This window comes from Xyrauchen texanus, chromosome 35 (genome assembly GCF_025860055.1).
Source record: "Xyrauchen texanus isolate HMW12.3.18 chromosome 35, RBS_HiC_50CHRs, whole genome shotgun sequence".
NCBI classification, from domain to species: Eukaryota; Metazoa; Chordata; class Actinopteri; order Cypriniformes; family Catostomidae; genus Xyrauchen; species Xyrauchen texanus.
In genome coordinates this window covers 14,634,808-14,646,943 of record NC_068310.1, presented here as the reverse complement: position 1 = coordinate 14,646,943, position 12,136 = coordinate 14,634,808, and the positions used below count along the sequence as shown (strand labels likewise).

The window sequence follows — 12,136 nt, the reverse complement described above, 5'->3', positions numbered from 1 at the left end:
GCCATGCCGCATTGAAGCAGTCATTTCTGCAAAAGGATTCCCGACCAAGTATTGAGTGCATAACTGAACATAATTATTTGAAGGTTGACTTTTTTGTATTAAAAACACTTCTTTTATTGGTCGGATGAAATATGCTAATTTTTTGAGATAGGAATTTTGGGTTTTCATGAGCTGTATGCCAAAATCATCAGTATTAAAACAATAAAAGACCTGAAATATTTCAGTTGGTGTGCAATGAATCTAAAATATATGAAAGTTTAATTTTTATCATTACATTATGGAAAATAATGAACTTTATCACAATATGCTAATTTTTTGAGAAGGACCTGTATATATATATATATATATATATATATATATATATGTATATATATTATTTTTTTTATTGTATGATCTGTATCAAAACCTAGCTTGTTGCTGCATTAAAGCTCATATACTGTATATGATGTATATTATATGATGCATCAAACATACAGACAAATCTGACTGAGTGTAAGGCAATCCACTAACCAGTAAAGATATATTGAAGACTAAAGCCTGGTAATCTTAGGGAACATGTTAACATTCAAGGTTCTGTATTCTCTAATGAAGAATTTTTTTTAATAATAATTCCTGGCATGCGGAGCAGTGCATTTATAAATTGTTGGTGAGAAAAATAGCATTCCATCATTCTCACAACATTTTTTCAAAGATGAATAAGAAAAATGTAAATAAAATACAAATCCACAGCATGTTAGTTTCACCATATTGGAAAGCCTGATTTCATTCAGTGTTCATAATATATGTTACTGCATACATTTATATGTAAATACCAAAGATATGCAGTTCCCCTTCCGTCACTCACTCGACGTTGTCAGTGAAGTGACACTAGGGGTCTCTCTTGAGAGCTTCAGTTGCCTCTGAGCTTTGAGAAAAGGACAATGAGAATTGTCGAACAGAATTTGCATGTCCCTTCCCCGGACATATGGGTATAAAAGGAGGGAATCGTGCATCTGTTTAGTCACATTTTTTCTTTGGAGCTCAGCAGTTGTGTGTCCAGCGAACTGGTGTTCCACGACTGTTCCACTCACCTCTGCAGAGCTTTTGTTGTTCGACCTTACGGCATGTTACCAGTGGCTTTCTCTCCTCTGCACGCCAGTGTCTGGGCCGTTTCACACCGAGGCAGCGTTTGTGGATGGTTCTTGTTCTAACTGCGAGAACTTGACCATGGCAACGTTGTGGTCACGGCTTTCCTTTCTGAAAGTAAACGCCACTCCAGCCGCCCCCTGCTTTGCACCTTCTTCCCACAGGAAGGAGGTCGACCCGGCTGGCGATGGAGGTGATTTGGGGAGTTCAGCGGGCACGGTTTCACAGGGTAAAACCCCACGAACCACCCATCACGCTTGCTTGCTTCCATGCGTGTCAGAGGTAATTCCTGCTCGCCCCACAGCTAGTCTGATGTCTCCTTCGGACCCCCAAGCTTGATGATGACATTGCCTCTGCATCGGACAGCATTGCGGCGTCTGACGCACAAGACTCGACTGGGCTGCCACCTTAGGGTCTGCCCACCTAGTTTGAGGCTGACGAGCAAATGACCGAGATGTTTGCCCAGGCCGCTGTGAGCATGGGGCTGGACTGGAACCCTCTGTCCTCCCCTCAAACTTCATTGCTAGATGATTGGTTCCTTGGGTCAGGGCGCTGCTCACAGCCACACAGCTGGCCCCAGGGGTTGCACAAGTACGCATTTCCCCCAGTGAGCCTACTTGAACAGGTGCTGTGCAAGGCCAGGGAGGACGAAGAACAAGTCACTCTAGTGGCCCCCAACTGGCCCACTAAGACTATATGTCTGTGTACTATGTTCTGAGTTCTCTGAAGCTATAAAATATAAGCAAAATTTAAGTTTCTGTTCACTGATAATCCTCCCAGTCCACCGAAGCTCTGACATATTTGCATTAGTGTTCAGAAAAAAAAGAAAGTAAAAAAGCGTGTCAAATTTGACATCACTGATGCTATACACCATTGGTTCTCACATGTGTGATAAGATGCCAGTTTGAATATGTCGAATCGATAATGACATTTGAAAGCTGTAGAGGAGGGGAAGATTTAAGTTAATAATAACTTACATTTTAATCTGTTGGCTTTGGAAGACTATTATGGTGTTTCTTTGTCCTTTTAGGAGCTATACAGATCTGCTCAATATAAATAGTCATTGGAATATAGCTGCATGAATGTTCATGAAAAGTACAACATACAGATTTGGAATGACAGAAGGTTGAGAAAACAATGACAACATTTTCCCATTTAAAAATTTGACTAAATTGTGAGAAAGCCACAGAGGTGCCTTTTAATAACTACTTTAATAAGTGCAGGGGAGAAAAAAATATTTCCATATAGGCTCTGAAAACATCCATAGCACTACATGGAATTTCAATTAGAATATGTTCCCACCAGTAAATAAATATGCAAGAAGATAGTCAACCAGTGAATGTAAACAAGTCAACAAACAATTACAATACCAAGTTAAAGTGTACAGTAAGAAGCATTTAAGTGTACAATATCTTTATACTCACTGACACTTTTAATGTATGTATGTATGTATGTATGTGTATATATATATATATATATATATATATATTTGGCATCTTTACAGTCTTTTCACATTCAGTGGTCTGTGATGTAAACCCATGACAGTGCTGGCTCTTTGTTGTCTTTCTCTTTGAAAAGAGTCTGTATGTTATAACAAAGCAAGATAGCAGCGCAAACAACATTCAAAGTAAAATCTTTTTAGAGGAAATGCTGACTGATGACTTCAACAATGCTAAGCCTAAAAATTCATTAACTTAGTATTATGCACATATGTAGTAGAACACAATTGCAACACTGCATTTTGCAAAACCGCTTCATTTCTTTACAAATATGTTTTTTGCTTGAATCTGTGCTATCAAACATACATGTTATAAATATTTTTGCTCTTTGTACAGTTGAACCAAGAAAAATAGTAACGTTTACTTTTTAAATAACAATCAGGCATCACAAGTCTCTGTATCTTTCAGCTTTTGTGTCATAACTGTACAGTTATATAATATACAGTCCATATAATATATACTGTTTATACACAAAATAGTGTATATAGTAGTCCAACACTTGGCAATACCATAAAAAAAGGACTGGTACACTTAGATTTATATTTAAGGCCATGTACTCCTACAGTCTTACCTCTCAAGAAAAACACTGATTGTGTAAAGTATGACAAAAAGCATCTATACAATCCTGCAACACTGAACAACAAAGAGCAATAACTTGAATGAGAACAAAATTGTAGACAATAACATCCAAATCCAATTAAGACACTGTAAAGTGAGCCCCATTGTCCCTAAGAGGGTGTGTCATTTATCTTGACTCCGCCCTCACTCCTAGCCCAGCCATGTCCCCCGCAAACCTGACGGAGGTGACTGTGGTGCTAGAGAGTTGTAATTTGAGTCAACTCAGAGTTTGAGTTTCCTGTCCCTGGACTGGGTTGTGGCTCGGGGCTGACCAGGGGCAGCTCCACGCCTAGTCATGCGGGGTTACTGTTCCCATCTGCAGTCTTGCAGTTGTAGGCTACCTCACGTGCAATGTTGCACATACGGCCTGACTGCTGTGCATCCAGACTGAATGGTGAGGGGTGGCAGAAATCACGGAAGCAACGCTTGAAGTTTTCATCAAGGAATGCATAGAGAACCGGGTTGAGGCTACTGTTGACGTAACCTAGGGCGATGCAGAAATGCATGAAGACCACCGTTTGGACACTGCCCAAGTTAAAGCCCAGTGACTGTGCAAGGGCCATAATCTGGATTGGTGTCCAGCAAACAACAAAAGCTGCAACTACCACAAGCACCATGCGGGTGATGCGCCGAAGGTTGCGATCTTTTTCTTTGGACCCCGATAAGATGCGAACACTGCGGAGGCGTTTTACCATCAGACTGTAGCACACACTGATGATTGCCACGGGAACCAGGAAAGAGAGTAGGAAAACACAGGTGCCAAACACAGGGTCCCAGTAACTGCGAGGATCTGGCAGAACCAAGATGCACTCAATGCCTGGGGAGAGAGAACAATAAACTTTCAATCAATATGGCAAAAGAGGATATTTGGGGTTGTTATGATGGACTACAGTTGCAGCAAGAAGTATGTGAACTCCGCTTCTTGTGAAGGGCAAAAAAAGAAGAAATTTGCAAGAAAATGTGTTATTGTTTTTATAGGTCAAGTCTTCTCTGATCATCTTTTCCAAGTTTGTTAAATTAAAGGAATATTTTGGGTTCAAGTTAATCTCATTTGACAGCATTCATGGCATAAATGACCACAAAATAAATAAATTATAATAATTAATTAATATACCTCCTTTTGTTTAAAAAATAAAGAGGAAAATCGAGGTTTCAGTGTGTTAATTACAATGAAGTGAAAGGGGCAAATATTTGGAGGGTTTAAAGGCATAAATGTGAAGCTAATAATTTTATAAAAGCACACGTTCATTCTTTTGTTAAAGCTTTATTTCAGCTGTAAAGTTGTTTAAATCTGTTTTGTTTAAGTTTTTACAGTTGTTTTAGGGTTTACACGCAACAAAGCTGTAAAATTTGATATAACTACACAGAAAACGTAGGCAATTTTATCACACTAAAGCATGTTGACACGCATATTGTTTACGTCTTGGGCATATTGTATACTTTTGAAACTTTTCATATTTTAACATTTATGGATCAGCCACATTGACTTCTACTGCAAGAGCATCGCTGTAAAGCTGATTTTTGCTGAAAATTAAATAAATAAATAAACATTAACAGAGGGAGAAGTCTAAATTTGTTTTGGTAAACAACATTATGCCACACATGTTGTCAGTTAAGCTTAACTCTTATTTAACCCATTGTTGTTGTTTTTTCTCAATGTAAGCAGACAGTGTTTTTCCATTTAATATCAAATCAAATTGAATGACTGATTTATGCAGAAATTCAAGAATAATACAAGGGTTCACATACTTTTTCTGCAGCTGCAAGTCAAACAGGAAGGAGGCCAAAGCCAGAACCTCAACTGTAAAGCTAAAATGTTACTCCAATGAATGATGTTTCAATTTAATGGATCAACATTCCAGATGAGAAACAATACCAACACATAAATTGAAGTTTATTGGAACAAATTATTTGATTCAATAGATTGACTGACGTTTGAATTATTATATACTTTTTTTTAATATCTACCTTGTCATTTAAGGTGACTGAATACAACATAGAGTTTGAAATCGTATGCCCCACAAATCACTGTCTTTCATGTAAAAAAATTTCAGGGGATTTTCATGTCCAGTGTCAATTGACAGTAAATCTTCAAAATGTGAAAAACCCATCAGAAAATATCTGCACTATTACGATCAATCTGTTATCAAATCTACTGTGCGTAAATCCCTTACTGAGTGCACTTCCACAATATTGATTTTTTTTAAGAGATTCAACATGCCCTTTAGAGAAAATTTTGTTTTTCAGTTAATCATTTTCTCCCTACCACTCCTCTTGACATTTATGACAGCCAACCTCTGATAACATAAAAAGCCTGTCTGTTCCCAAAGATGTGTGAATCAGTACTTTCCGAGTGCTATATCCACACTCACATGAAGCAGCTGTCAATTGTTAGTGCCAAGAGGTGCTTTTTCACATTTGGCTTGGCTCAAGTCATGCCTTGGCTGAAAAGCTGGCAATTGGATTATAGATTTTACCTGGGGTCTAGCCTCTCATAGCTAGACCGTTGACATGTGGCATAAAATCTGGTCCACCTTAATCCAACATGATCACATTTGAAATTGGTGTTAGTTTCTTTTTTTCCCCATATTTGACAGGATGCAACCCTTTGACTGACATTTAAAGAGACCAAATAAATAAATGAAAACAATGTCTACTTGAATTTATGTCGGTTCACAATAAGAGCTTTTATAATCATTTTAAATTAAAAGCCTAATATAATTAGTGCAAGCCATTTCACTTTGTGTGATAGTCAACAATACAATTTTAACCAGTATATTTGTTTAGGTGGAAAGATTTGTCACACAATAAATGTGTCTTTAAAGTGTGATAATCACCTTACGAACACTTCTGCAAACAGTATTTTTTTTCTCAGCATCACACACTGCATACAGATACAGTATGTAATGAAAAGCAAACTCAATAATACGTTTTTAATGTGCTGGTCAAAAGAAACAAGGTTATCTGATTTCTCAAATAAACCATTTTATAATATTTTAATATGTAGATCTAATATAGCCTATTTAATATTAATATATACATCTAAATTAATTACATTTATTTCCCTGTGAAGCACACTTTAATTTGGATCTAGAGATAGGACAGTGACTTAATGTATCAGAGATGTCACTTTACTAACAGCTGATTGGTTCAGTATATCTTTGCAATCTGTAACCCAGAAAAAAAACTGCACCGAAGCAGAGGTGCTTTTCCCGTACAATGCTGAACCACCATAGTACGATGACTCATTAGAGAAACTAAAAAGCTAGTCATGACTGTTTCCCGAAACTCTAGTAACTATGTCGCACATCCATCGTTCAAACCACGTTGGTTCAACAATGTAGAGCTGTCGTTAATGACATTACTCAGGGGGTGGAGTAATAAATTCTGCAGAGATTGAATGGATATCAAATTATGACATGGACAGAATGCCATTATTTTGACTGCTTGAGACACAAAATAGACATTTACGTTTATATAGTTTGTAAGTGGTGTACTCTTGTTTAGCCTACTACAGTAGGGTACGGCAATCATCCCTCCTACTACAGAGGTTTGTAAGCAGCTCCACAGAAATTTTATTTCCACACGATGCTGCTGTAAATAACGAACATGGCATCTGAGGACTACTTCTGTTATTTTCTGTTCTCCTTTGTTTTGCTTTATTTTCACATGCCCCTCTGTTGCAGGTGTTTGTTTTCATCACGACCTCTCGCTGCATTGATCTGCGAGAGGTTTTCCTCTTAACACACCTTACCGCAGTTCAGCACATACATATGCACACTTTTCAAAAAACAATAAAAATGCCACTTTTATTCTTGACACAATGAAAGATATAATTAAATATAGAGTATATGGAGTGAAAGATACAGACTGGGTATGGAAAATGGGTCTCTGGTGAAGCTGTTTACTAAAAAATGCAAACATGAAACATTTTCAAATTACTTTTCAGTGACAGAGAAGTTACAGTATAACCTTCACAATCTGAATTTAAATACAAAATATAATCCCATTTGATGTCATTTTTTAACATGTGTTTTGAGTTTGTGCTTTTCTAATACGCTGGGAATTCATCCAGTATTTTAACATGTAGAAATGAGCACATAATAGTTGATACTTCGTACATGGTGCATCACAGTAGCATTGGAATGCCAGATCAAATGTAAGCAATTATCATGTGAATCATGTCATGCAATGCCATTACTTCATTATCAACTACAAGAATAATGTAATTATTTTTTATACTGTAAATGTGATTAAGAATCCTATGTATGGAATGACACACAAACCTTTATTGTTTTGCTGTGATGACCAACCATCACATACACTACAGGTAACTAAAGCTGGCTATGTAAAGATTGTCTCAATACACAAGATAATAGCATGATAATATAAGCCAAACATGACACAAAACACATCCTTTATTTAAGTATTCAGACAATTCTAAAGAGAGGCCTTCTCATTTTTCCCAAGCCACAGCACGATAACTACGGAAAAAAAACAGCATGAAAGCAGCCAATTTTATAACCTAAAACCCATCAACAGATGCATACAATAGTTTGATAATCAAATTAAGATGTGCCCTATTACTGTCACAAATCATTGATGAAACACTCACATTTAGCTAGTTAAATTAGATGATTATTAGCCACCAAGGTGTTTCTATCCATTCCTCCCCTATTAATGACTCTCCTAACAAAGACAGTATCTATGTGTGTATCAAATTCTCAACAATGGTAGCTTTACAAAGAATCCTACAGCTTGAGCACAGAAGGCGACGTATATAAATGCCTACATAATGACAAATTTCTGCCAACATGACTCTATCTGATGATGATATCCTAAGAAAATTCTGGATTCCAAGGACCAAGATCCTTGAATTTCTGCAGGTTGTGAAATGTCTAGATTACTGTTGTAAACCCCATTCCCTTATGGAATGAATGAGACGTTGTGTCGATGTAGTGACACTAGGGGTATCTCTTGATTGCCTCGGTTGCCTCTGAACTTTGAGAAAAGGCCAATTAAAAATTGGCAAACAGAATTTGCATGTCCCTCCCCCAGACATGGTAGGGAATCGTGTATCTGTTTAGTCAGGTTTTGCACTGAGGAGCCGAGAATAAGTTTTGGCCATTACAGCAGTTGGTGCAATATGTGGCAAGAGGGACACAACGTCTCATTCCCTCCATCAGGGAATGAGGGTTACAAAAGTAACCTAGACGTTCCCCTTCTGTCACTCACTCGACGTTGTGTTGATGTAGTGACACTAGTGGTCCCTATCCAATAAAAAGGAGGAGACTGCATCAGGCTGCACATAACCTTTCCCAATGCCCATAAGATATCATATACATTTTAGGTTCCTGGCATCCCTGAGGGGGGGAACAAGCAACGTGACAAGCATGGGAGCATGCCGTGCCAGCTGCGGCCTTTTCTCTCGCTATGCTTTCTCCTGCATGTCCGATATGCTTGCCCAGGCCGGTGTGGCTTCGAGCGGCACCCTGACCCTAGGAACCAATCGTCTAGCCTTGAGGGCTGAGGGGAGGACGGAGGGTTCCAGTCCAGCCCCACTCTCACGGTGGCCCGGGCAAGCATATCGGACATCTACGCGTCAGCCTCAGACTGGGCGGGCAGACCCGAAGGTGGCAGCCCAGTTGAGTCCTCTGCATCAGATGCTGCAATGCTCTCCAATGCAGCACCGATGTCATCATCCAGCTCGAGGGTTCTGAAGGAGACATCAGACTGGCCGTGGGGCGAGCCGTCTCACATCGGACCTGGACGGAAGCAAACGAGTGTGCTGGGGGCGGGTGGTTCGTGGGGATTTACCCGGCAAAACCGTATCTGCTGAACTCCACAAATCACCTTCATCGCCAGTCTCGTAAGCCTCAATCCCGTGGGAAGAAGGCACGATACGGGGGGGGGGCTGTAGTGGCGTTTCCTTTCAGAAACGAAAGCCGCGACCACAAAGTTGCCATGGTCAAATTCTCGCAGTGAGAACAAGAGCCATCTACAAACACTGCCTCGGTGTGATCGCGGCCCAGACACACGAGGCAGCCTCTATGACCGTCAGAAGCGGAGAGGTATCTGCCGCATCCAGGAACTACACAAAGGCGGAAAGGCATCTTCAAAAAGACGCATCTTTAAAAAGACATTCAATGCCAATGTGTACACTTTTAGAGAAAATACTCTTTTAGAAGTTATTTGCTCTTTTAGAAGCACTGTCGAAGCGCCCAGGGGCATAGACTGCATTGGCGTGAAGAGAAGAGAAAAGCCGCTGGTAATGTGCCGTAAGATCCAACAGCAAAGCTCTGTAGAGGTGAGTGGAACAGTAGTGGATACGTCAGCTTGCTGGACACACAACCCATCGGCTCTGAAGAAAAAATCTGACTAAACAGATGCACGATTCCCTCTTTTTATATCCGTATGTCCAGGGGAGGGACATGCAAATACTGTTTGCCAATTTTTCATTGGCCTTTTCTCAAAGTTCAGAGGAAAACGAGGCTCTAATGAGAGACCCCTAGTGTCACTACATCGACACAATGTCGAGTGAGTGACAGGAGGGGAACCACACCTTCAGAGGGCCAAAAGAAGAAACTATGCCTTAAGTCCAGCAGTGCAGTTCTTAGCTTCAGAGAAATATTAATTCATAAAATGTTTGGTTACTTTTTAATTTTTAAATACAGTTTGGTTACTGTATTTTCTATTATTTCATCTGACTGACATAACTTGTGTTAATAAATATTTTGTGTAATTTCCTACCTTGGTCTAAGTTTTTTTCCCCTGCACATATGAATTGAAAGACGACTGCAAACAAGAAGTATATATTTGTTTTCTATAACATTGCCTATTGAGAATATTCCATATTATATTTTATTCTACTTTGGAGAACACCTCACAATAAACACAAAACCACTTACACAGACATGTTATCCCAAACAGAAATCATATACTGTATATGTCCATACATGTATATTTCTACAATTATTGAAGGTATATTGAAGGATACATAGAAAAATCAAGGTAAGTACTGTTATGTGTGAGCATAATATTTTATTGGTCTTAATTTCCAATCAAGCTGTAATTTTGCTAAATTATGCATATAAAAGTATAAAAATATTATTTCATTAAGTGTATTTAGGATACATAAAATGTTTGCTTTGAAATTACCAAATTTTTTCAGAAACTTAATTGTAATTTTCATCAATAAATTCTATTAAACACAATACAGAATATAAGGTGTGGTGGAAATGACACTGTTGTGGGAATTAATAAAGAAATTACATAAATCTCCTGTGACACATGTACATACACTGTTGAATATTGTTATCAGACAAAGTAAATCAACAATAGAGAGTGGGAAAAGTGGAGAAAGAGACTACTTTCAAGATATCTAAAGTGCTAAAAGTGCATAAAGTTGAAGAAACATCCTTGCTACCCGTAGTGTATTGGGTCGGCGAGTTCCTCCGCTGAACTGCGGACCCATGAGGACTAGGGAGGAATCATCCAGGGATCCGAGAGATGGGATCTCCTGGGAGAAAAGGCGTACTGTTTTACCTCGGCTGCAAGCGATTCACCAGGCCAGTTTGTCAGCGTATTACAGAGTTCTATGGGCTAGGACCTGAGAGAACACGGGACGATACCGACTCAACCCGGAGATTGTAAAATCTCGCGAAGGTATTAGGTGTTGCCCACCCTGCTGCTCTACAGATGTCTGCTAGGGAGGTGCCCCTGGCCAGTTCCCACGAGGACGCAACACTTCTGGTTGAGTGCGTTCGAATCCGCAAGGGGGGGGCACGGCCTGGGTGTGATAAGCCAATGAAATGCCGTCGACAACCCAGTGGGCGAGCCTCTGTTTGGAGACAGCGTTCCCGTTCTGCTGTCCCGCGAAGCAGACAATGAGCTGCTAAGTACGTCTAGAGCTCTGCGTGCGGTCCAAATAGATACGCAAAGCACGTACCGGACACAGCAACGAAAGGGCTGGGTCTGCCTCCTCCCGGGGCAGTGCTTGCAGGCTCACTACCTGATCTCTTAAGGGCGTGGTAGGAACCTTGGGCACGTAGCCTGGTCGCGGTCTTAGGATCACATATGTGTCTGCTGGACCGAACTCCAGGCAAGTGTCGCTGACAGAGAACACTTGCAGGTCCCTGACCCTCTTGATGGAGGTGAGCGCAATCAGCAGGGCCGTTTTGAGAGAGAGGGCCCTGAGTCCAGCTGAGTCTAGCGGCTCGAAGGGGGGTCTCTGGAGGCCCGTGAGGACCACTGAGAGATCCCAGGAGGGGAACAGGCTTGGCCGGGAGGGATTTAGCCTCCGGGCGCCTCTTAGGAACCTGATAATTAAGTTGTGCTTACCTAGAGACTTGCCGTCTACTGTTTCATGGTAAGCCGCGATGGCGGCGACATATACCTTGAGGGTGGAAGGGGACAGCCTCCCCTCCAGCCTCTCCTGTAGAAACAAAAGCACTGACCTAACTGCGCACCTCTGTGGTTCTTCAGCTCGGGAAGAACACCAATTTGCAAACAAGTGCCACTTCAGGGTGTAAAGATGCCTGGTAGAAGGGGCCAATTTAGATGCCGGACGCAAGTCTGAATATGTTTTTGCGTGAGCATTTTGAACGGGAGTTTGAGCAGAGCCCGGTTGAAAACTCGCAAGTCCAAGATCGGTCTTAAGCCGCCGCCTTTCTTGGATACAATGAAGTAAGGGCTGTAGAAACCCTTCTTCATTTCAGTTGGAGGGACAGGCTCTATCGCGTCTTTGAGTAAAAGAGTAGTGATTTCCGTGTGCAGGGAATTGGCATGTTTGCCGTGTACTGCGGAAAAACGGACGCCCGCGAAGGGGGGCGGGGGCCTGGCAAACTGAATTGCGTAACCGAGTCAAAGTGTCCGGTGCAGCCAGCGCGATGGGT

The 12,136-nt window shown here is 40.6% G+C and overlaps 1 protein-coding gene across 1 annotated transcript in view; it reads right to left on the bottom strand.

The window, feature by feature from the left end:
• Positions 1–3,535: 3,535 nt before the first annotated feature.
• The window catches only part of LOC127628881 (delta-type opioid receptor-like), an 86,172-nt gene continuing 77,571 nt past the window's right edge, over positions 3,536–12,136 (bottom strand). The window contains exon 4 of the mRNA XM_052105833.1: positions 3,536–4,059. Within this exon, the coding sequence (XP_051961793.1) occupies positions 3,536–4,059 (524 nt within the window). The remainder of the gene's footprint in view (positions 4,060–12,136) is intronic.